This window comes from Macrobrachium nipponense, chromosome 9, assembly GCF_015104395.2.
Source record: "Macrobrachium nipponense isolate FS-2020 chromosome 9, ASM1510439v2, whole genome shotgun sequence".
NCBI classification, from domain to species: Eukaryota; Metazoa; Arthropoda; class Malacostraca; order Decapoda; family Palaemonidae; genus Macrobrachium; species Macrobrachium nipponense.
Window position 1 is genome coordinate 67,371,163 of NC_061110.1, and position 27,031 is coordinate 67,398,193.

At 36.3% G+C, this 27,031-nt stretch overlaps 1 protein-coding gene across 1 annotated transcript; it reads left to right on the forward strand.

Moving 5' to 3' along the window:
- The first annotated feature begins 1,610 nt into the window (after positions 1–1,610).
- LOC135218091 (probable glutamate receptor) lies at positions 1,611–27,031 on the forward strand. Its single transcript, XM_064254237.1, has 13 exons — positions 1,611–1,725; positions 4,640–4,740; positions 8,609–8,830; positions 11,306–11,429; positions 11,765–11,970; positions 12,334–12,547; positions 16,339–16,520; positions 18,191–18,333; positions 22,054–22,240; positions 24,251–24,426; positions 24,852–25,005; positions 25,229–25,336; positions 26,939–27,031. The coding sequence occupies exons 1-13, from the start codon at positions 1,611–1,613 to the stop codon at positions 27,029–27,031; spliced, it is 2,025 nt and encodes a 674-aa protein (XP_064110307.1).

The following is a 27,031-nucleotide window of genomic DNA, read 5'->3' on the forward strand; positions in this document are numbered from 1 at the left end:
ACAAACATAAATCATACTTGCCAGCATTTTTTAATATGACCGCTGGTATATATTTCTGATATATAAAAAAGAATGAACTAAACGCAAATATTTCAAATATATTTCCTTGATGCAATAAACGAAACTATTTTAATTTCGTAGTCATATCAGTAAAAAAAAAAGAAGTAAAATCTGGAGCAGTGTCTCCACCATTGTACACCCTCTGAGCAAACCCCTCCCCCCTCCCAAGTTATATATATTAGGAGGCAGAAACAGTAATGGTTGTAAACTGGATAGAACTGTGGACTCGAAACGCTTACTTCAGTTGTAAACTAATAGATGTCATAATATGAATGGAAATACCATTGGAAAACTCTCATATTCATATGACTACAAGGAATCACGTACAATCTGTACTGAGAACTTCGCAGGAAAACTGCTAATAAATTATCAATATGACCTATGAACCTCTGTTTCTGTGGTCTCGGGCGATCCCAGATGATTATTCTAGTTTTATCCTGTGGCCCCTGAAATTTTTTCATGGCCCCAAGGAGGCCCATATGACTCACGTCGAAAATATTGCGTGAAGTTAGAAACCTAATGCCTTAAGCCATTTGGTAGGAACAGGAGAGACTGACTCCGACTTTTTCCTTTTCCTTTTTACACGGGGCACTTTTTACGCCATTTCTTTTCCCATAAGACCTATATATTTTCTTTCTCCTCCATTCGGGTGACCAATCCGGAGAGGTTCTTGAGACACCTTTAGCACAGAAACAGCTCTCTCTCTCTCTCTCTCTCTCTCAACGTGCGAAAGGTTTCGGGTTCGATTCCCGGACGAAGAGAAACGCTTGGGCCCGTCTCGCACACCCGTCGCCCCTGTCCACCTAGCAGTTAATAAGGTACCTGTTGTCAATTCAGGCTTTGTGGTCCTACTTTCAGCGATGGTGTCATGTGATATACTGATCGCACGTTGAGCAAGAGAAACAGAGAGAGAGAGAGAGAGAGAGAGAGAGAGAGAGAGAGAGAGAGAGAGAGAGAGAGAGAGAGAGAGAGTTCAGAAAGGGTGTTGAGAAGTAAAGGATGATTCTGTGCTAAATGTGTCTCAAGAACCTCTCCGGATTGGTCACCCGAATGGAGGCGAAAGAGAGTATATACGTAGGTCTCATGTGGAAAGAAAGGGCGTAAAAAGTGTCCCACGTAAAAGGAAAAGGAGTAGTAATGCTTCTATCTTTTAACTTTCCGATATTCTACAAAAACCTGGTCTTAGGTAAAGATGCGCTCTCACCAATTTGAAATATAATAATTACTTTCCAAAGGTATTTGACTTTTTATTCACAGCCATTCTGCCATATGACACAGTACAAAAGGAGCCCAAGATATTGATGCTTCTTAAGAGAGAAATGATTTACTACAGCTGCAGTTAGGAAAGCTTACAAACACGGACTCACACACTCAAAGGTGGGGGGGTGGGGTGGGGGAGGGAGACAGAGTTACACTAATAAAACAGGTTTGCACTGATAGTAGTGAGGAGAGAGAGAGAGAGAGAGAGAGAGAGAGAGAGAGAGCTTTAGCAATAAAATATTAATTTCCTTCCTTTCCAGCACTGGAAACCGTCATTACGTCGATCGAAAATGTTGGCTGGCTCGGTAGTTGGTGCGGTCTTTGCGCTAGTCACAGCCTTCAATTTCGGCACTAACGCTGCCGAAGTCAAACCTGGCATGGAGCTCAAAAAAAAATTTCCTTTGGGTAAGAAGTTTTACGTTTTTGTGGGAGAAGCGGAGACATTTGCTGACACGAATTCTTTTCTTTCAGTTCAATGGAAATATATAATCTGTTATCTTGACTATTACTGCAAAACGATAAATATCTTTCATGACTTTCTGAAAGGATTTCTTATAGTCTCAACAATACATGCACGTATTGAATTGAATGATCGCTTTCAGAGCAATTACATTTCGAGAGGCAAGGGAAATATATAGTAATGGAGATGTGCATTGTTATATCCAATAAAACGGCCTAACCTACTTTAACCTAACCATAAGTTTAAAAAAAATTATATATAAAATACTTAGAAGACGTACAGTCAATTTCAATATGCCAGAAATTTCCAATTCTAGCAAAACTTTTTTTGTTTGGGGGAGGGGGGCCATTTGGAAATGAATTATCAGTTGATATTTGTGGGGAAAATGTTATAAAGACAATACAAAAATAAAAAGAAATGCAGGTCTGTCGTTTCCAGAATGAAAATGAAAGCGGGAAAGTGCGTTAAGAAATAGTTAAAGGTTTGATGAGCTACCAAAAGTCTTCGAATCAATACAGAAAGAAAATGATGAAAAGATTCACCATAAGAAATTACCAGAAAACCTAAGAAAACCATCCTCAAGATTACTAAAACCACTAATTTACCATAAAAGTCACGTTTCATCTGAGCCTATGTAACCATTTCTGAGCTATATTTGTACTTACAGAAGAACTGATAGCATTAACAAATAACGAGATTTAACTGAAATTTAATCTCTCATTTGTACTCCTAGTACCCAACCTTGAATCAATCATATACCTTGTAAAGGTGACAATTTTAACCTTAGTTCTAGCTAGGGTTAAAATGGATAGCTTTGCCTTCTGTGGCTCTTTATTTTCCAAGTTACTTAAAAAGCTCTACAGAATGTTCTGAGGTTTTCGTCTGTATCTCAAATAGGTTAGGAGTCAGAAACATTCAGTAGATTTGGCAAGATTTGGTAATTATGCTTAGGGCAAGTCAGCCTTAGAGAGAAGCTTGTAGACAAGCTGGGTAGCAGTCATTGCATGTGATAAATTTATGTGAAAGACAAAGCAAGACTAATATTAGAGAAATGGTGAAGATTGCAATCCTGACTTGCAAAGTGTTGTTGCAAGTTTGCTGAATTAGGGGGGTGAAATTTGGAGACCTAAGGTCAGAATTGGCCAGCTGAATGAACTGATTCCCTAAGAGCGAACTGCAACGAGACAAACTTTAACAAAACTCTCTCTAGAGAACTGAATGAATAAGGCAGGGGACAATTAGCATTCTAAATTTCTCCCGGACCCCATCAAAGAAGGATGGCAAGTTCATGTAAATGTTCAATGAAAGGTCCCGAGAGGAAAAGGTACGCACACAGCTACTTTTGAAGATGAAGAAGAATGAAGTGCACTGTTATGTAGTGATGCAGAATCATGAAGCCGCCACCAGATGTAGACAAAGAACTAGGGAACATAACAAATCCATGAGTCAAGCAAGAAATGAATTGAATCACAGATAGGGTTACTCAGATGACGGAAAAACTTTAAACAAAAAGGGCAAGTTGGAACATTCCATTATGAAATAAAGCCACTGGAATGAATATGTTTATACTCCAATGACACATGAGGAAGAAAAATGGTAATCGGAGATTGCCAACTGCTGCCAAGACCTTGTTAAAGATTTCATAGAGAACAGGTGAAGAGATTATGATGAAATTTGGTGAAAACATTCACTGAAGTATTCTTCATATGAGGTTATGACATCATTTTCATAGAGAAACCTCATAATCTCATCCAGCTAATAAATAATTTTAGCTGCATCAAAATATAATATTTATTTTTCGAGCAATCATATTAAGAGACAGAACAAATAAGCAGAAAAGCCAAGCCAAAAAACATTATTTCCTTCATTGAGGTAATCGAGTTCTTACGTGCCTAAGACTGAGACAGAGTACGTACAATGTTACTACATACCTGATTGCCCTGGTATGCTGAAAGTAACCCAGTTATGTCATGTTCTATCCTCAGAGTTTAAAGACCTTCACTTCAGACATAAGATACTACATGACGATACTATTTGCTTTTCATGTAACATGGATCCAGTGCTGCTATCCTCTTGACAGATAAATGTTAAGAGTGGCGAAATTAGCTTCCTTTATGGCGATTTATTGTAGAGATTCCATTTTCCTTTTATTTTTAAGAGAAAGAAAACGCAATACAAAAATGTGCAATCAGTGGATTATGTTACATCATTTCCTGGCATTTAGTGTGTATGCACTTTTAAAGCATAAAGATATCGAGTTAGGACTTCGTAAAAGATGATACGGCAAATTAAAAAAGGAGATCTATACAGACCCCTAAAAATGAAAGTCAGTTTCTGTTGGCAGGAAGGTTACCATTTCGTGAATACAAAATGTATTGTATATATAATCAACTTAATTCCCTAAACAAAGTTTTGTTGGAAAGCAAGTTTCATAAAGTTTCTTTTGTAGCTAGAAATTCATGTAGCAGCTAAGTCCACAAACGATGTCACTGGTATTCTGTAGGGCATTTCATTAATTAAAATCAATTTAGCCTAAAAGTCTCAGGAGATCACTGCCCTACTAAACTAAGTCAATTAAAGAGAATAATTTTAACATACATTTTCCTTTTAAATGTAGTGTAATGATTAAGTTTATGGAGAAAAATATGGGTAACTTAATCATAGAATATAAACTTGTTCTTATTTCGATGATGAAACATTGATCAATTTTAACGGTCTACTAATGTGACAATAATTGTAGTAGGCTGCACAAATTTCTTTAACAATAAGAAGAATTCCTTTGTAGTATAATAGCAAATACAAACTCATTCTACTGTCATTGTAAATTGACTTAAAGATATGTACCTTTAATTCTTTTAGCAAGTTTATCTCTGATGGCATCAGAGGACAATGGGTATTCCAAGAAGGTTGCAAAGTTGATTCACCACATAGTTGAGGTCAACTTACCTGGATGTTATAAGGTAAGTTCTATACAATCAGTAGAATGATGTTCTCTTCCAATCTTAGCTAAGCCTTTGTGATGAAGTTTTAGGCTGATGCTATTCTCAACTAGAGCAGTAATCCTCTGCAATCGACTGGCTAGTACGTTCCTGATACAATCGACTGGCTAGTAAGTTCCTTATACAATCGACTGAGTAGTAAGTTCCTGATACAATCGACTGGCTAATAAGTTCCTGATACAATCGACTGGTTAGTAAGGTCTTGATACAATCGACTGGCTAGTAAGTTCCTGATACAATTGACTGGCTAGCAAGTTCCTAATACAGTCGACTGGCTGGTAAGTTCCTAATACAATCGACTGGCTAGCAAGTTCCCAATGCAATCAACTGGTTGGCATATTCCTATTACAACGGACTGGCTAGCAATTTCCTGATACAATTGACTGGCTAGTAAGTTCCTGATACAATTGACTGGCTAGTAAGTTCCTGATACAATCGACTGGCTAGTAAGTTCCTGATACAATTGACTGACTAGCAAGTTCCTAATACAATCGACTGGCTGGTAAGTTCCTGATACAATCGACTGGCTAGCAAGTTCCCAATGCAATCAACTGGTTGGCATATTCCTATTACAATCGACTGGCTAGCAATTTCCTGATACAATTGACTGGCTAGTAAGTTCCTGATACAATTGACTGGCTAGTAAGTTCCTGATACAATCGACTGGCTAGCAAGTTCCTCATGCAATCGACTGGTTAGCATGTTCCTATTACAATCGACTGGCTAGCAAGTTCCTGATGCAATCGACTGGTTGGAAAGTTCCTAGTACAATGGACTGGTTAGGAAGTTCCTAATACAATAGACTGACTAGCAAATTCCAGACACAAACGGGTGGGTAGCAAGTTTCTAATACAATCTACTGGTTAGCAAGTTCCTAATACAATCGACTGGCTTGACAGTCCCTGATATAATCGAATGGCTAGCAAGTTCCTGATACAATCGACTGGCTGGCAAGTTCCTAATAAAATTGACTGGCTTGACAGTTCCTGATATAATCGAATGGCTAGCAAGTTCCTGATACAATCGACTGGCTGGCAAGTTATACTTATAACCGAGTGGCTAACAAGTTCTTAATTTGATGCTTTACCCAGCAATGGCTAAATGGGTTTTTAATGGACCTGTATTATATATTGGTTCTTCCTACCCTGGATTGTATACATACATACGCATACACACATACATATACAAACACATGCTATATATATATATATATATATATATATATATATATATATATATATATATAGTACATATTTGTATGAATGCTTATTTATATTTATATGCTGCGCGCGTGCGCGTGGGTTAGTGTGTATGTGTGTGTGTGTAAAGAGAGGAGAACAATTTACTAGTACCGTAAGTAAAGACCTCACTTGTATTCAATATTCGGAGAATAGTAAAAGAGTACTATTATGGATCATAAGGTCTAGTATAATGTGTAGAAAAGCCCCATTCAATTGTTTACAAACCTAGAAATAGTATCTCATGAAATTTCATGGTGCAGTTCACCCCAATGAAAGTAATATATCAAGAAATGGTAATACTATGGCGATACCAATTTCACAATGATTTTCGCTCGACAAAGGTAAAGATATAAATAATAGAATGATGTACTTTAGTCAATATGTACCGTCCCGCCTCAATATTTATCTAAACAAAATTTAGTTCATTTATATAATAATTATGGATTAGAAAAAATATACATAACGAAAAAATGGAACAAATGCATTGTTAGTACTGTTTATTCTCTGTTAGAAATTCATTTATGGTCATTGTGACAAACACTGTGACGAAGTCGACTTTTCAGAACCACAATGCCCGGAGAAGCAACCAGTTCAAGGACGATGATGTCATATGCTTACGAAAGGATCCATCACCTGACCCGGCTTCTTCTACAGGTGCTCATTTAACTACAGTGACTGTTCCGTAGATAAATAATGCTGATGATACAGAAGAAACAAGTAAAAAATGCGCCGAAGTTTCTTCGGCATAATCGAGTTTTCTATACAGTGTATAATGCTGTCTGAAACTCTCAGCCACGCCCCACGAAACACTCAGCAGCGGCCCATGAAACTTTCAGCCACGGCCCACTGGTGGCTTGTGTAGTTGGCACCTATAGCAATGACAGACACACGATCATAGCCCTCTTTAAAATACAATCTGCTGAGGCTAGAGGGCTGCCATTTGGTATGTTTGGTGATTGGAGGGTGGATGATTAACATACCAATTTGCAGCCCTTTAGCCTCAGTAGTTTCTAAGATCTGAGGACGGACAGAAAAATAGCCTTCTCCACGATTTTCTTTTACCTTAAACTAAAATCTTAATTCGACAAGCATATGTAAAACAGAGTCGGTATTAACCTATAATTCTCTAAATAAGCTAGTGGTTACAATCACTGAGAAGTAGTTCCTTCCAACAATTCCTTTGTTGACGAATTGTTGATCACTTATAAATTCCCCTTTGGGTTGCTGAGAGACATTTCATAACATCTCAATGGCTATCTTTTACAGAAAACTAAAATAACATTCGTGGTGTAGAACATTGATTGATTTAGTGCTGTAAACTGGTGTGCAGAGAGAAATTCGCGTTAGTAAGAAGAATAAACAACTCACGAATAAATGTTGTCTTACATAAAACCGACAAAAACGTGGGCATTATTAAATTATTTACGAGTATGCATCTGCAGAATGCTTCTCCAGTTGTGAATTTCAAAATACCAACAGGGCTACAATAATAGCCTCCCTGTATGTTTTAGTATCCAACCTTCCAGGTATGAATGGCATAGTACATATATTTCTGTGTTGGTGAAAAAGGTAAGTTGTTCGAAATGTTCCAGAAAACATTCTGTATCTAAAACTCAGGAAGGTTTTTAATAAGTGTCTTACCTGACAACGTTGTTAAAAACTAAACTCTCATAGCATTGGCCCAAATGGGCTTTTTTTAACTATGAGATTTATATATTCCCTGATAAATTGAGTCTAATAGAGTAATCAGATTAATCGAAAGTGATGACCAGTACTACTCTTCTGCTGCAGTGAACGATATATCCTCAACCCATTTATTTCTAGAACTTGACTTTCTCCGTGGGAGGAAGTTAGGACGTACGCATAAAATATGTTTAACCTTTAATATTGACTGTGCTTACAGTTTAACTTTTGATATTCACTCTGCGTTTGCAGGGGCTATTTATTGAATATCTGGGTCAAATAAATGTGATCAATGACAAGACTAAATCAAATTATTACAGAGTACCCAATCTTTGGTTTGAAAAATGCTATGGTCCAACGGAGCTTTTGAATTTCTTTTGGTTTCATGCATCCATTTAATTATTCCATAAACAAAGTAATAGATCTTAAGGATCTGAAATAATGATTGACAACAATAGAGGAATGGCTATATTAGATTTGTTCTCCGAAATTCCAGCTTTTGTTGCTCCATCAGCATCTACGTGTTCTTTTAAAGAAGAATCCAACATATTTGAATATTCATACAGATTTTATGTTTCTCGTGCCTGATGCATGAAATGTTGTTTGAAAGTCTTTCATAGGTGGTGGAGTAGAAATTATATTACACCGGAAAATAAGTAGCAGTTGAACGAGAGAAATGAATTTCTTTCGAGAGATAAAAATTTTTCTGGTTCCGCGTCGGCCGAGCCGAAGAGAGAGAGAGAGAGAGAGAGAGAGAGAGAGAGAGTGAGAGAGGAGAGAGAGAGAGAGAGAGAGAGAGAGAGAGAGAGAGAGAGAGAGAGAGAGAGAGAGATAAAACAATCAAGCTATCTCATGAAACTAAACTATGCCACCTGACAATTTTAACCTTTGAAATAATTTTGCAGATTGTCCTTCATCAAAATGCTGAATTGGGTCATCGTACTAATCAGTGGGACGACCTTGTGAAGTACTTGGCCTCCGGAGGAGGTGGAAACTTGATCATATGGAAACTGGGCGACTTCCTTCAAGCCTCCCCTCTAGAAGATAATCAGTACACCTTCAGATACAGTCATCTTAAAACTAAAGGCGTCTTTTGCATTCTTTTTGTCGTTTTAGCAGATTTAAAGGTAACCGTCCATACAGATTTACTAATATTCACCATATCATATTATAGTTGCCTTATTTTTATGCATCCTTACTTCCTTTCCACTATGTCTTCTGTTTATTTTTTATATGAAATAACACGTAACATTTAACTGACAAGTAAAAGTGATCTTGACCTCTCTTCCGACTTCAAAGTCCTATAATGCGTTGCAAAACTTAATCATCATGTTTTTGCTATTTAGCCTATGGAAAGGGCAATATGACGGATACCATGAAAAGAACCAGCAATTTCACAAACTGAAAGGCGAAAAAATTAATAAAATATTTCGATCCTTAAATTCAAAAGCAACTCAGTTTTTAAAAAATGCCAGCAAGTCAGTGATCTGAACAGCGGCCTATCAATTTCTTAAAGTTATGGGCCCATTCCTGAAATGCACAATTTTGAAATGTTGCCAACGATTTCGTATCTAAAGAAGTTCCTCATTTGCATATCCTAATAATAAAGTGGGGTAATTCTGTGGCGACATTTGCTTACCTGACACATAGGTAGCTTTTGAAATTTTTAAGATTTGAATGCTGTTTATGTTATACACAACTAGCAGATGTCATTCAAATTTTCCTTTTAGTTTGAAATATTAATACAATTTGTCTGTGATGCAGTCATCTTATATATATATATATATATATATATATATATATATATATATATATATATATATATATATATATATATATATATATATATATATGTACATATATAGTACTGATAATTCAGTTGTATTCCACATAGGAAAATGAAAATGGTATGTCTCAGAAAATGCCCAAAAGTTTCGTCCTTTATTGGACCTCATCTTGGAGCGTTTATTAATAAACTGTTGGGCATTTTCTGAGACATGCCATTTTCATTTTCCTATGTGGAATACAACTGACTGATATATATATATATATATATATTATATATATATATATATATATATATATATATATATATATATATATATATATAAAACATGTGCATATATATACATAAACACATGCACACATATATATAGAAGAGAGAGAGAGAAACAGGGATAGAATTCCAGAGCTCGGAAATATCAGGAAAGAGATGATAAATGATTCCTATAATCCTGGAATTACCGATTTGTACAAATTGTTTCTCTTTACTGTCAGCAATCAACACTGTATCAACTGAAAAACGATCAGCCATTCCGTGTCCATTTACATTCTGTTTTCTTATCCCACAACTTTCAATCTACATCTACTGCCATACCTCTGACTTCTTGCAACACTCCATCCATAAAGATATTAAAAAGCAATGGACAAAACGTATCTTTGTCTAGACCCACTTTTACACCAATCCAGACAATTTCACCATACGAATTCCAACAGACAGTCACGTTTTCTATACCATGCATCCAAAAAACCTCCACGTTGCCTACCTACAAATCTTATAATGTACTTTTCCATTTATTTTAAAAGTTTCACACGATTGTTTCATTGCAAATACTTGACCCACACCATTTTCCTTGTCTAAATCTACAATTTCCTTCACCTTTCAGTTGCTGTCCCTTGGCATAATTCCAAATCAGAATCCAACTATACACCTCTGGTATGCCAAGTCATGTTATACTCTTATAATTATTAAGTTTCCTCTTTACCTTTAGCTTTACACAGAGGAACAATAGTATTACCTCTCACCAGTTTCCTTGGAACATTTCCTTCATCTAGAAATACTTTACACATCCTAGTCATACACTGGATCATAATTCCACTGCTTTAACACAACATCTCGATCGTAATCTCATCAGCAGCCATTTGCATCCTATATCCCGAGACCCATTTGTTCATTAATCTTTCTGTCTGATTCACTTCCTTATAGAATAACATATTTTCCAAACAGTCCTTGCACTTCCGCTTCATTTTTTACGTGTCTTCCTCGTCTGTTTCACATTGTATTTCTGTGTACAGTCTTCTTGTTTGTATTGCAACTACTTACCCTATAATAAATTTTCCTTTCCAAGATTTCTCATTTCCTCCTCCCATCCACAATTTTTATTCCTTATTCCTCTCTACTGATCCGATGGCTCTATCATACTTCATAAAACTTTTCAGATTCCATGTCTATCAGCCTAACACATTTTTCAGCAATTTTCGGTTTATGTTATTCTCACTTCCTTTTTTGTTAAACTCTCCAGTGTTAATTACTTGACAACTACATTTTCACCCCTTCCTCTCCAGCTTAAACTTCCAAATATTTTAACTTTTGCTTCAACCTAACACTAATCAGATATACATACTGCTCTTCTCACCATCGATCTGTCAACTTCAAGAAAACTCTGTTTTTAATGACTCAAAGACAAGAACCTATATTAAAATTTAGCTTCTTGTCTTTGAGTCATTAAAAACAGAGTTTTCTTTATCTTGAAAAGTGCCTTGCTGATATAATAGGCTTTTAGACTAGGTTTGTACCTAAGTTTCACTGATTTTTTTAACAGGCTATTGGAGCGGCTTTTGAGAAATTGCAAAGAGGATTCTGGTTTCAAGGAGTCACAAAATATATGTTTGTCGTCACTGACACCTTAGTAACGAGCGAATTACTGATAAGTCATCCAGTGCTAGGTAAGGTATTTTTTGTAAATGTCATACGCTCCTTTTTAGGAAGTTTGTTTGGACATAAAACAAAATTAAACATTGAAAATATTTAAAGCAAAAATATTACTTATTATCAGCTTCCAGATGTGATTACTCAATCTTAAACAACTGGCAGATTTTGGATGAAGAAACAACACCAAAGGAAATTGAAAAAGAAAAAGCATAAATTACAAGCAAATGAAGCATATCCGAAGATAACACCAACTATTTTTGTTGTATAAATCTTTGGCTAGCAGGGATTCGCAGTACGAATATCTCATTTTTATTTGCGACTGATCTTACTTTTCTCTACTCATACCAAGGTAACAGTTACAACTTGGTAGTTATGTCAGAAAACCCCGAGGAGAGCAACCTCCCCAAGGCCGGGACGACACCAAAGCTGGACTTCGTTTTCTTCCAGACCTGTCCATATTGTAAGGATGGAAATCCTAGTGTTAACTATATCGCCCACTGGAGGAGTGATAAAGGGTTCCTTTTCTCGAAGCCTTTTTATCCCGATCTCTTTCAGGTAAGACTGCGCAATTCGTGATAGCTTTTACCACATTATCAATAAATCATTCTGGCAACAGTAAAAATGGTAAACACTGCAAAGTTTGCCTAGAAAAGCAATTCGAATGAACCCTTCCTCTTTGCAAATAAAATTATCTTTTCAGTTCTCAGTCATCATTGATACAAGCATTCAACCTAGTGTACATAAGATATAAACTGTTCTCACACAAAATTTCCCCTGGAAACTATTTGCAAGGATCTGTTTTGTTTTTTAAACCAATAATATGAATTTTTAAACTTCCTACATGCTTGCTAGGGAGAGAAAATGTTGAAAGTTCACTTTGGAGCTTCGTCAATATAACAGACCTACCAATTCCCCCAGACCTTCAACGGGCACTTATTCCGAGCGGTGACATTGGTGTACGAACCTTTCAGTTGTTACCGAAAGGTGAGCGACGACATACTAATTCCAACTGGGAGGTGTGTCGACAATACCATGTTGCATGAGATGTCACTCGCCCTCAATTTCACCTACAAATTCACCGAACCCAAGGACGGACAGTGGGGTCACAAACTGGACAATGGCAGTTACACCGGTGAGTTGGATGATGATAAGCTGACAGGCTAGCGAATTTTTGTTTGTGGTCTGTGCTCATCCATAACATTGTCACTCAACACAAAAGACTGCTTTTGAATCACGTGGACGGATCATTATTATTATTACTATCTAACTAGTAATTTAACAGATAAAATGATAAATAAATAAATCACTAAACAAACAAATAAATAAATCGATAATGTTGATGTAAAAATGCAAACAAGTAGAAAATGCGCAGAAGTTTCTTTCGCGCAATCGAGTTTTCTGTAGAGCGTATAATCAAAGCCACCGAAAATAGATCTATCTTTTGGTGGCTTCTCCTATCTCGTTGCCAATCGCACGATTATGGCCATATTTAAACTTATATAAAGTAAAAACTACTGAGGCTAGAGGGCTGCAATTTCGTATGTTTGATAATTGGATGGTGGATGATGAACATACCTATTTGCAGCCCTCTATCCTCAACAGTTTAAGATCTGAGGGCGGACAGAAAAAGTGCGGACAGACAGACAAATAGTCATCTCACTAGTTGTTTGTTTGTTTGTTTTTTCGTTTTTACAGAAAACTAAAAGGGTCGCCGGGAACAGATTGAAAATATCTTACAAAGGATCGTGATAATGGTCGTTTGTAAAGTGATTTTAGAATCTGATGCTCGAACTACAAAAAATTCAAATAATATTGTGAAGCAAAAATATGGCATACACTTTAATCCATTACTTCATAAAATGTAAATACACTATTTAAAAAAAATATAAGTGTAGTCCATTATGAACACGACGTAATTAAGTATACGATCACGTTAAATAAAATTTCCACGTCGATTTACAGTAAACGTTTTACTAATTATCATCGTCTTAGTATGTTGGCAATATTACTGCATCGGCAACACAGAAAACCTAAAGACAATAAGTTAAAAATTACAACTCAGAACTATAAGATAATGTTTCCCAGTTATATCATTGTTTGGTCAGCCCGTATAAGCTAAATGGTAAAACTACATAACAATAATATTCTATCTCTAATTTTGTAATCTGTGCGCACGAACAAAGTACTGCTTTAACAATATATATATATATATATATATATATATATATATATATATATATATATATATATATGTATGTATGTATGTATGTATATATTCAAAGATCTGAGCTGCATAGTGCACAAACATGTGTAAACTAGATGCTATGTTTGTCGCAATGGTGCGAATGGCCAATGACACTACAGAAGCTTTTGTGCACGGAATTTACTCATGATTAAGAAGTTAAGAAAAATTTCTCTCTCTCTCTCGTTCTCTCACACACACACATCACACACACACACACACACACATATATATATATATATATATATATATATATATATATATATATAATATATATATATATATATATATATATATATATATATATATATATATATATATATATGTATATAATATATATATGATTTTCGTTTCATAATTATACATTTTTAAGGTAACTACACTGAATAATATAGAACCAAGAATTTAGTACAAATTTTGTATTTTATTCCTTGTACCTTGAAAATGTGTAATAATCACATGAAAGTACAAGGTGCTAAGTTTTCATTGTCACATCTTTGTTGGGAATCCTCAAATTTGATACCGCGTGAAAGTTTTAAGATTCCTCTGCATGTATGTACTATGTACGAGTGTACGTGCGGAATGTCAGATGAGGTACAGGTGAGTGAGGCACCTGACTAGACCGTGCTTACAACAAGACTCACCGTTTCTCTCTCGACTTGCTTGACAAAGAGGCCAGTGTAAAGGATGGATCCAGAGTTATCCATCAGGTTTTTATTATATTTTCCCTAAATTGTTACTCACCAGCGGCTGCTGTCGTCCTCACTCTACTTCTCTTTGTCTGTATAAGCCTTTGACTGTTATTTGATGGCTTCTGGGATATCTATGAGCCGAAAGTTATATATTCTCAGAATGGCTACCTTTGTCGGTGGAAAAGGAAAGGCTTAATATATAATGACACGGTTAAGTTGCATCTTAGCACGGACGACATCCATCCCTTTTAGGTGGTTCTTTTTCAAGAATTCTGTTGTCAACTTCTCCAGAGGGCTAGAAAATGGTACTTTATTTACCGTGGTTATGGGACTAGCATTTGTAGGCCTGAGGAATTTCCATTTCCTTACAAAACCTGTAAATTTATTTGCGAGGTCTCTGTAAGGGCCTGTATCATTACTCGTAAGATGATGGCATAACATAGGGTAAATGGGGTAATTACTAGACTCTTTTTAATGTCTCCATTTCTCCCTCATAAAAAGCTGAAGGGACTTTAGCGTGGATTCCATTTGTTATGTTGGCTTTCGTCCCTGACTACGTTCTCCGGTGAAGGGCAGATAGAGGGAGACAAATAGTGGCAATTAGTAAGGGCTAAGAGCATGAGGCAATATTACAGAGCAGGTTAACAAGATTTTAGCATTAAGGATGGAAGGAGAAATAATATCATGAAACATCCTTCAATAAGTCTGAGTCTAGGTTGCAGAGAGAGAGAGAGAGATGCTAATGTTTAGTCATGCGTTCACTCACATTACCCATCAGCCAGCCAATCAGCAAACAATTTAAAAGTAGAATCCTACCTTTGAAATAAAACTCATCTCTATACATTTTAGCCTCTCGCCATTTCTCTTTAAAGCGATTAATATAGTAAGGTGTTAGCCCTCTTGTTCTTACAAAACCTTTTGATAAGAGGCTGCTAGAGCCACTGGGTGTACAACGGAGCTTTGCCGATACCCTTCCTCGTTACCTCTTGCTTGCCAGATGCGACTTCTGCAAATGGAAGTAAAAAGACTATTTTATATATGTGTAAATACATACACAGACAAAAAACAAAAAATAGCTCTCCGATACACAAGTTATAACTGTCTAAATTGCATTGAATTTCGCTTTCGGGATACCGATTGCGGTGAACTTAGAGAACAGTTCCGTCCTTGCCACTGGCTTTCTTTTGTGGCTTGTGTTAGGTTTATTCCTGTATCTTTTCAACTATTGCATGCCACATTCACTCCTTTAATCAACACAACTTTTCATACTTATCAGACAACACAATGCCTTGGCAGTCATATCCTCCAGCCCTCTAAGTTATCCTTCAGTCACGAATAGCCCAGTACTGTGTAAGGAAAGTCACCTAGAAAGGGCCAGCAATTTCTGTGCGGAATTTCTTGATTTGTTTATATCAGTTCCAAAAACATATTGTACGATAGTTTCATCCTTTTCTTAAAAAAAACTGGGAATGGATGACTTGAGCTGCTCACTCAACTTCTCTAATACAGAACTGTAGCAACCTTATTTTGGGGAAAACTGTAAGAATTACGTCTATTCATAGAATATGTATGTTACGCACACGTATATAAACAAATACTAAAAATGAAGCATTTCATCTATGATTTTCTTTGTTCCTTCTATTTTGGGGGAGAGAGAGAGGGGGATAGAAAACCTTGGTAAATCGAAAAGCTAATTGTCACTAGACTGAAATTATCCATACAACTGCGTATGTTTGCTGAACCATGTCAATTTCTCATAAAGTGTTAAGTAAATAAAAAAAAAATTATAATCTCTTAATATTTAGTGCTGTGAATGCATCATAATTTTAATTTCTTGGTGTTTACATAGGCCATCTTTAATCTTTTTAGTAGTAATGGTCTTTGTTGTCATTTACTGATATAACAGCTTGGAGCAGGAAGTTTTACTACCTAGGGCGCCCTTGTCCCTTTCCTGTCTATTCGACACTGAACATCCAGTATTTGATTCAGGTGTGATCGGTTCAGTTGAGAGGATGGAAGCAGATTTCTCCCTGAACATCGCGATCACCCAGGACAGAGAGGAAGTTGTGGACTGCACCATTGGATATCACATCGAGCCGATCACCTTTGCTACGACCAAGCCAAGGCCGCTGAACCAGGCTTTTGCGCTCATTAGGCCTTTTAGATCAGAAGTAAGAAGTACCATGTGATAATCGATATAAATGAATCCGTATTGAAGTGGAGATCTACAATAATTCGCACTGAATGGCCATTTAAGTGTCTTCTTCATATTCATCCCAAATGGTATTGTGATTTTGTAGCTCATGTGCTTCACAATACTTCATTGGTTAATTAGTTGCCATAATGTAAGCAGATATACCTAGGCCCAAGCCAGGCATTTCTGGCCTTTGTATATTATTTCTAAATAAATGTTAACTTTCAATGGATATTAATCGTCACATTATAAATTGTGAGCGAGTAAGCCCTGCTGTGGTTCATTTATTATTAGGTTGATAAATCTAATTATTATTAGATAAAATTGAATAAACCTAATTATTATTGGATTTATTATTAGGATAATAAATCTAAGTTTTTAAGTTACTTCAACTTGAAAAAAATAATTCCTTTTCCTAATGATAAATCCGATGATAATAGATTTATCAATCTAATAATAAATGTAGCACACAAGGGTTTACTTGCTCTTCAATTGAATGTTAAAAATTTGTTTAAAAGTAACATATAAAGGCCAGAAACACCTAGCTTGGAATTATACAATGCCAGCTAAATAACGATGAAGTATTGACAAGCTCGTGACCTACAAAATCAATGTTTTGTACAATTCGCTAACTTCAAGTAGTCAAAGAGTTGGTATTAAAAAATTGCAACTTCATTGTCTTAAATAACACTATAGCATTTGGAAAATTCAAAATTTTGTTTAGTTTCAATTTCTGTCTTAGGGTTTCCTATATAAGGCAAGAATTACACGATATTATTGCGGGAAGAAGCTAGGGAACCGAGTCCAATAAAACTCGAGCTCTGCGCTGAAATTGACCAAATAAAAGACTTGAAACCTATTTGGGAAGTAACATCAAAATCAGGATATTATCCCTCCGAAGGCAGACTGGAGCCCCTGTATCAGAGGTTATCAGATTTTGCGAAATGCCTTGTCACCTGTCAGGGGTTACATACAAATCCACACCTCAGAGTTCTTTATAGAACTTAATAATAGATTTTAAAAAAAGTTTTTGAAAAATAGCAAATTAAAGCGTAGATGGGCGACTTTACTTCTTATAGTTCCTCCTAATCTTTGTCACTGAGACAAAGCGAAATATTAATTTGCTTTGGAACGACTAAGCTCAGAAACAGATTGTCGAGGACAAGAAAACAGCAGATTATCAGAATATTCCAAGCCAAATGTTCAGTTCAAAAGGATAACAACAAATGAGCAGCCTCGCGACACTGGCAACTAAAAAAAAATTGTTCTTTAATCATTTCCAAGTTGTTCAGTAATTAACTCATAACAGGAAAATAAAATATTAACGATGAACGACGATATAATTCTAAATCTATTTTTTTGTTATTGGCTTATTAACTGGTTGAATTGCTATTTTCTATTGAATTAATTATTTCTTAAAACACTTCTCAAATTTCCCACTTCTAAGTTATATTACTCTATCGTGACCTTTCACCCTATAGACCAAAATGAACTACATGCTATGGTTTCTTGGCTCCAGGTAACCTAAAATGTTCCACAAATATAATTTGTTCCTTTGAATCATCGTAGTGTCTTCGATAATACTTTTTAATAAAAAAAAAATAGTACGCTATAATGATTAATTATACATAAACGTTGTATCTATAGGTATGGATAGCTTTTGGGCTGACAGTCGTGTTAGCAGGACCCACGTATTATATCATATGCAAATATGCAACCCTGTCCAAAGATGCTTTTCGTCCGCCTACTTTATCTGCAGCCTCCTTCATGACATTTGCCACATGTATCAAGTAAGTAAAGTGATCTCTCGTCATTAATGAAGATCTGCCAATTAAAAATAAAACTAAATCTACGCAGGGAATGTACGCCTTTTAAAAATACTTCTAATGTTTTGTTTTTACATTAGCATATGATTATGTAAATTTGGAACATTTCACTGAAATCTAGGGTTTCTGCATTAAATTTGTAAAGACGAGGATTTTTCATGCGATACATTTTATACCCAACATCAGAGTTAATCAAATCCTAACCTTTCTTAAAATGCCGTGTCCAGGAGCAGATAAGTCAGTTTTATAGAAATGCCCGACGCGAAGCTATTACTTAATTCTACCAATATCTCTTTCTCCCTACCCTGCTTACTACCCTTTCTTTATTTCTTATTTATTTTTTAATGGTATTTTAGTAAAAATTAACAGAAACGCCCAATCGAGTCACTGTTTATATAAATATTATAGAAAACGATTTTGGAAATAACGTAGAAAATGAGAATCAATTATACAGGGTAGACTCAAGCAAGAAAGAAACGTTAGCTTAGTAGAAGATTAAGTAAAATGATATAATCTTAAAGCCTCTAACTTGACACAAATAATTATGGTCGTGCTTGATCAACGCGATCGCTGTAGTACTACCATAGTCTGGTTCCCGCCAGTCGCCGATCTTAATATTTACCGCCTTTTGCTTATGTTTATGTTTATGTTTATGCCTTTGGTTTTTGCTTATGATACACTGTCGTTTGTTTATGTTTTATGCCTTTGGTTTTTGCTTATGATACGCTGTCGTTTGTTTATGTTTTTATGTTCATCCCAAAGCGGCTGGTACTGAACACGGCGCTCATTTTCAAGTAAACTAATAGTTACCGAAACAGTGGCGAGGTTGCAGTCTTCTGCAGGGGGCGGATCTAGGAGTCATTGGCCGGTGGTCGGTGACCTTGTGAAGTTTAGAGAGAGAGAGACAGGTAGACAAGTATTGATATTTCATTTACTGTTGTTGCTGGAGATTAAGCTGGCTTTATGCCAGCACGGGCTCTTGCTCAAGAGCAGCCCGTAGGTCATGTACTTATTTACTGTTGTTTTTTGATTAAGCTGACCTTGTGTCAGCACGAGCTCTTGCTCACAGAGCAGCCGTAACTTATTTACAGGTGAACCGGTGAGTGCAGGTTATAAATAGGTGTGCGAACGGATCTGTAGTGCGCGACCGTCACTGACACAAAAATGAAACGATCCGACCTGGATTTATGTTTCTTGACATGCTAATTTACATGAATATTATTTGCTTCACTGAGTTAACATATATGAATGAAATGTCGGCGGCAAGGCCGCAAAGTGCTTTATATAATGATATGAGGTACAACGCAGATAAGAAAACTACATCTGTACATTTAAGCAAAAAGCGGTGTCCTTACAACCTTAGGGGCCCTCTCATTTATGGGCAAGCAAAGAGGTCGCTTACAGCCGGGGAGGAAGGGGAGAAGGGGGAGGTTTTCGGGATTTATTTTCTAAATGAGCACCTCTAGATGGCTGCCAGCAAGAGATTGCTGGCAGCATGCCATGCAATACTTGATGTTGTTCATCTATGGGTGCAAATCACATTGCTAACGGTACTTTGGAGTTTGCAGTTTGGATTTCACTAATCTGCACACATGCAGATATTTCTAAGTTGATTTCTTACAAACTTCTCACAAATTTCTTTCACAACCAAATAAATGATCCTGAAACTAAGCTTCTAATTTTCTAACTGAACACCTGCAGACTGACTTTTGAGAACAAATGTGGAAATAAAAATTTTACTTTTTCAACAATATTCTATATATTGCAAATTAACCAAATTAACAGTTTCTACGAAGTGTTGGTAAGTGGTAAACTTTAAGGAAATGTGAAAAAATGATAGAAATAGTAGTAGTCATTCTGCCATAATAGAAAATATTTTTTTTCGAGCCTTCTAACTTGCAAACTGTTAGATGACATCAGTATAATGAAGCTCCCTTAATTTCTCATGTTCAGTGCTTAACAAGGTGAGTGAAGACAAGCAGTCCTGTCCCAGGGTGTTTCTTAGGTCATTCTTTATTAGTTTCATCTTTGAGAAGCTTCCCAGTGCAGTTTGTGGCAAACATACTGAAATAGAGCCATAATACACTTTCAACATTAGCAAATGTTTCTATGCCTTGTCTGTGAATCATTTGCTACGTTTCTAGTTCATGACTTTTCGCGGCCTTTGCACCACCTGACGAAGGAACAGTTTCATATGAAGCTCATGGGATGGACTTCGTAAGGTGTGCAAACGACAATAGCTTTGACTCCAACTCAGCCTACAAGTCCTTAGGATATGAAGACGCAAGCTTTTCAGCAGCTGCTTTAAGCTCTGGTAGTTTTGCTTGAGATTTCTGTTTGAAAACCAAATCTCTTCTGAAGATAACTGTAAGCTTCAAGACGGATTTATAGGCAACACAGAGCTTGTCAATGATGGGCAAGAATGCGCTCACTAAACTTCTCTCTCCCCGTCAGTGTAACATCCTTTGCAGAGTCTAGTGTATCGTGGTAACGCTTGCGCCTCTTAATACGCTGTGTGCTGTCCTTATATGTCACATCACACTTAGACATAGGTTTTGTTTCAAAGTCATCAAACTGAGCTCTCAGGTCTTCAACGAAATGTAAAAGACTGTAGCAGTGTAACAGCTTTGTTGAGGGAGAGCCCAGATTTCTGTAGTTCGATACTAGTACTCTGAAACCTTTCCAATACTGCGTCCCAAACTTCAAGAAGAATAACTGTTTCAAGTTCTTTCAAACATTTGGCAAGACCACTTGCTGAATTCAAGTCTTGTTTCAGCTGGCTGATTCTAATCTTTATTAGTCTCTAGGACCTCTCAGTGTCTCCTCCAACGATAACCAGACACAACAAAAAAGGAGTAGACCTTTTATATCAGAGCCAACAACGGCGCGGCAGCCAGACAGCTTTCTGCAGCACACTTTCCCACCAAGTTTAAGGAATGAGCCATATATAGTATAAACTCAGCTTCACTACACTAGTTATTATTATTATTATTATTATTATTATTATTATTATTATTATTATTATATATTCTTAATTATTATTATTACTCTTTTTGCTGAGGTGCGGGGCTCCCCAGGTGTGGAGCCCTAGGCCATGGCCTGCTCGGTGCCCCTCTAAATCCGCCACCGGCAGTTTTATCAAGTATTTTCGTTAAGAAAATCATTGCAAACGGAAAATATAATCATTCGATAATAAAAAAAAAGAACGAATGAAATTCGATCCAGAATGGATCATACGTTTCCATATGAAATTATTTGCTTAAGAAGCAAAGCAATACAGTCATAAAATAAAATATATACCTGAGAGTTGGTCTTCTCATTCAAACATAAGGCAGTACGCCATCAGCTGTTAATAGATATAGATATCTTCCAATTATCACTTTAAGCTTGGAATATACCTGGATTCCCGATAGCCGAGTATATTTTCATGACGATTATCTATACAAAACTGAATAGGGGCAGTTCAACTTTTCTATTTGTAGATTTTTCTCTTACTATCATAAGCATGCATTTTAGGTTATTTGCTGCATGATTTCCATAAAATGTCCTGAAAGGATAGAAAATTTTGGATATACAGACGTGCCCTCGAGTAAAAACCTGCAGTATTATCTCCCTGCTTACAAGAAACACAAATTCCCTCTGAAAACTAAGCAAGCTTATAAAATTATTCCTATTTTCTCACAGTCAGAGCGTGAACTGGATGCCAATTGCTTCAACACGCATCTTCATAGGCGCTTACGCATTCTCGATGTTTGTGGCCGTGACAATGTACATCGCTATGTTAACGGCTAGTCTCACCTTACCTACGCTCTCTCCAACTCTAAATACCTTGGAAAAACTCGTAGAAAGTGACTTCAGCTGGGGCATTCAGGTAAATGAAGAACATCTACCAAGAAAAACAGCAATGTAATACATTAATGTAATACATTAATGTCTAACTGTCACATATATCAACTATGATAAAAATAAATAATAGAAAATAAATCTGTTTGAATGTGCGTATATCTTTGAGAGAGAGAGAGAGAGAGAGAGAGAGAGCGAGAGAAGAGAGAGAGTAGAGAGTGAGAGAGAGAGAGACGAGAGAGAGAGAGAGAGAGTTTATACAATGTTTCATATATACCAGCTATAAGCTGAACAGAAACTAGAAACCTATACACATCATTAAGAGGCCAAGATTCTTAAGAACTTAGAACCTCTGATATTCATAGCAATAAAACGATGTGAAAGTATCACCCACAGGTAAGAATACACCTCTCTCTGTCTCTCTCTCTCTGTGTATACACACACACACACACACACACACACACACACACATATATATATATATATATTATATATATATATATATATATATATATATATATATATATATATATATATATATATATATATAAGTACAGCACTACTTTGACTAGCTATTCTTTACATTTTTACTCCAGAGTTTTACACTGTTTGAATTGCACTACAGTTTAAAGAATTATATATATTAAGTTAAAAATTTCATCTCATACAGTGATGCATTAAATACAGTCCAGGCTCTGAATTTTAACTTCTGCCCCCAGTTGGTTTTAGATTTTTTCATGCTTATTATTTGGTTATTTTTTAGAGTAAGGAAGGCCTCAGTAACAGATGTCAGATGGTCAAGTTCTTTTGGGAAATGAATAAGTTGATAGCTGGGCCATGAATACTAACTTGACAGGCGTACAGATGAACATTACCCCGCCTTGTAAGAACATTCTTCTAATACAGTAAAAATGCTAAGACGCGGCATACACACAAACGCGCACACGCGCGCACACACACACACTACAGACACACACACACACACACACACACATATATATATATATATATATATATATATATATATATATATATGTGTGTGTGTGCGTGTGTGTGTGTGTCTGTATGTGTGTGTGTGTGCGCGCGTGTGCGCGTTTGTGTGTATGCCGCGTCTTAGCATTTTTACTGTATTAGAAGAATGTTCTTACAAGGCGGGGTAATGTTCTTTTGTACGCCTATCAAGTTAGTATTCATCGCCCAGCTATCAACTTATTCATTTCCCAAAAGAACTTGACCATCTGACATCTGTTACTGAGGCCTTCCTTACTCTAAAAAATAATTAAATAATAAACATGAAAAAATCTTAAACTAACTCGGGGCAGAAGTTAAAATTCAGAGCCTGAACTGTATTTAATGCATCACTGTATTAGATGAAGCTTTTAACTCATTAACTCAATATATATAATTCTTTAAACTGTAGTGCAATTCAAACTAGTCAAAGCAGTGCTGTACTTATCTGGAAGAAATGCCCCATACCCAGGGCCAGCATAAGATCTGGAGCCGTTAGTATTTTCAGGAATATAATATCCATTCTCTGTTACCTATTCTAAAAATGAAAGCTTCTGATATGCCTCTTTTTGTAGTTCATACCCCTACAAAAATCAGTTTCATATAACTTGCCTGGAGAAATTGTTGAGATTTTCGCATGATACGAACCATATATAATTAAGTTTCGTTGAATTCTTTTCACTCTGAGGTCGAATCGAAATTACCTCGAAGAATTGTACTATAGTAAGAAAAATACTTTTTGTTTCTAACTGCTGCAATACTGGAAGTCTTTCTGAAAATAATCTAACATCAGCCCAGTTCCTAGAACAAGGAAGCAATATGTGCTTCATGTGAAAATATAAAGTGAAAGACTTATGCATAGTAGTAGCATTGTTATTTCAAAATAATCTCAAATTAATACTTGATAATGTAACTGTAAATCAGAGACGACGTAATTTCAATGGTATCGAGAAGTATGTGAAATCAAACAGAATTGTTTCGTGCTGCTTAACAGCACAGTGGAGTTATACTGCGTATGTCTACATTGCAGGACCTGGGAGCTGCAGATTACCAGCTTCTAAAGTCCTCTCAAGTGCCTCTTTACCAGAGAGTGTTTCAGGGACTTCAGCAATGCCCATCTTTGGATGAATGCATCATCCGAGCAAGAGACACCAAATACGCCTTCATTACTTGGAGAACCTACCTTGAAGACAGGATTGCTGTAAGGTAATATAACTCAGCATCAGTAAACTGATAAAAAAGTTCTTCCCTTTCTCCATTCCACTGATAACAACAGCAAGTGCTATTACATTTAATGTTATAATGCTTTTAATATTCTAATATTATTACTGCTACCATTACTGATATGCAAGAACCCGATGTTATTACTGCTACCATTACTGATATACGAGAACCTGATATTACTATTGCTACAACTCCTGATACACAAGAACCCGATATTATTAATGCTACCATTATTGATACACGCGAACCCGATATTATTAATGCCACCACTACTGATACACAAGAACCTCATATTATCACTGCTACCATTACTGATACACAAGTACCCCATATTATCACTGCACCATTACTGATACACAAGAACTCGAAGGAAAACCCATTGCCACTAATGCCTTTGTTTTGAACAGATTTACAAGTTCAACAGGCGAACGTCAGCTACACGTTGCAAGTGGAAACATATTTCCTGTAGAGTTGGGCTGGGCAATGAATCCGGGTTCCCCTTACAGGCACAGGTTCAATTCCCAGATCCGAAAGCAATTAGAAAGTGGGCTTATATCAAAGGTTAGTGACAAAACAGGAAAAAGACATATTATGTGAAATCAAATTTCAAAAGAATGGCTTTATCATTACTCAACTTGTAAAAGTTTTCTTTTATATAACTAATAAGAAATACCACAAAGCCAATTAACTTATAAATAAATATTTCTTCTAGTACAACTCATGTGCCTGTTTACATTTTTTTTCTATCTAGAAGTCATGACAATTCTTTGTACTGCTGTTTCAGTGGCTGAAGGACATCATCAACGACCCACAGAGGCGGGAGGCAAGCGATGAAGCAAATTTACCATCATCCTCTTCCCTTATTCAAGCTCTTGGTCTTCACCATTTACAGGTGAGATGCTCACTTGAATCTTTCTAGTTTTCATCATACAAAGCCTCAGCTCTTTAAGCAAAATGTATTACACCCTTTGCCGATATCACAGTAACTATAATTTCAAATCATATTTTACTTTTCCAACAACTTACAATATCTTTTTCATTTATAACAAACAGCCGTCGTTTTTAATGATATATCATTACATCACCGTCTTCTTAGTGCTTTACGAATATCTTTTAGGCTCCATGTCAACCAGCGCAAGCAGCGAAAAAATATCAACACCTTTTTTGGGTGTTCCTACTGCCTTTAGCTCTCCCATATTGTTACTGCATGCATAAGTAGTTCTGAAACTGTGAGCAATGAAACAATCTGGCAACCGTCTGAACATTGTATACACACATGTTGCAGGGATTGTTTCTTGTGAAATACGTTGGCTGGTGGGCTCATCTGATCATAATTTTATTAAGTCTAATGTGGAGAAGGATCGGGTTTTTAGTAGTACTGGCTTTTCAAGAAGGTATACTTGAAATCCAAGGCTGTTTGGTGGTTTGCCTCAGTCATGCTTTCCAGAGCCTGTAAGTTATAATTAATGGCCTTCAGATCTAGGGCAGTCAAAACAGTTTCTGGGGCTTCACAGTAATGGTGACATAGACCCTAACAAGATCTTTCCTACCTTTTTTAAAAAGACAGCTGACCTCATTGCTCTGCAATTATTACTGTTTTCTGAAAGTTTGGTAGAATTGGCAAATTTCCATTCTACCGAAGAAAAAGGAAGTATTGCTGCCTTATCTAGGGGACTAAGACTATGCTCATACACCTCAGAATAAAAACCAATTTCAGTAACACCTTCTCTTATCTAAGGTTTTTGAGAAGCTGCTCTTTAGGCATCTTTGTAGGTTTATTGAATATCGTAACCTGTTACCAGCATTGCAGCTGGGTTTCATAAAGGCCTTGGTCCTTGTAATATCTACCGTCTTGCAGAGAGCTCTTGACGAGGGTGCAGAGGTACAGGTGGTTGATGTAGATTTTAGTGCAGCCTTTGACCCTGAATCATATGCATTTGTCTACAAGCTACGATTAATTAAGAATTGGGGTTTATGTTGCTGTCCAGTATTGTAGCTTTAATAATGTCACCTCAGGTGTTTCTTGAAGTAGCGTTCTTGGACATGTGCTATTAATGACATGTGGCAAGGTCTGGAAAACAAACTGATTACAGGCGCAAGTGATGGTACTCTTCTAGCTGTTGTTCCATCTTTGTGCCTTAGATCTGTGCTAATAGAATCCTTGGATAAATATCTGGCTTGTATTCATGAGTGGAGTAGTCTTTGGAGCATGAAACTTAATCCTTCTAAAACTCAATGTATGATAGTCGACCCAGAAAACTTTTACCTTTGCAATCTGATTTACATTTAAATGGTGGGGTTTTAACGGTAGGTGACTCTCAAGATTTTGGGTGCAACTTTTCCCTCTATTATACCACTCGCCTATGACTTTCCTGAGCATTATTTAAAAGTTAAATCTATTGCACTGTCAATATTTCGAAAGCTTGTTTGTGTCTTTGATGCCTTACATGATCTATAATGTATTAACATTGAAAAAGTTCTCTTTCCTTTTCAGGGTGTTTTCTTCATTCTGACTATAGGCTATGCCACGGCCTTTCTTATATTCTTGGTTGAATTAACCCTTTGCAAGAAAGATACGGACATCTAA

Excerpts from the sequence above, each read along its gene's own strand:
- LOC135218091 (XM_064254237.1), top strand. The coding sequence starts at position 1,611 with ATGTTGGCTGGCTCGGTAGTTGGTGCGGTCTTTGCGCTAGTCACAGCC. Across the intron at positions 11,971-12,333 it reads TTTATCCCGATCTCTTTCAG|ACCTTCAACGGGCACTTATT; the intron begins GTAAGACTGCGC and ends CAATTCCCCCAG. Across the intron at positions 24,427-24,851 it reads GAAGACAGGATTGCTGTAAG|ATTTACAAGTTCAACAGGCG; the intron begins GTAATATAACTC and ends TGTTTTGAACAG.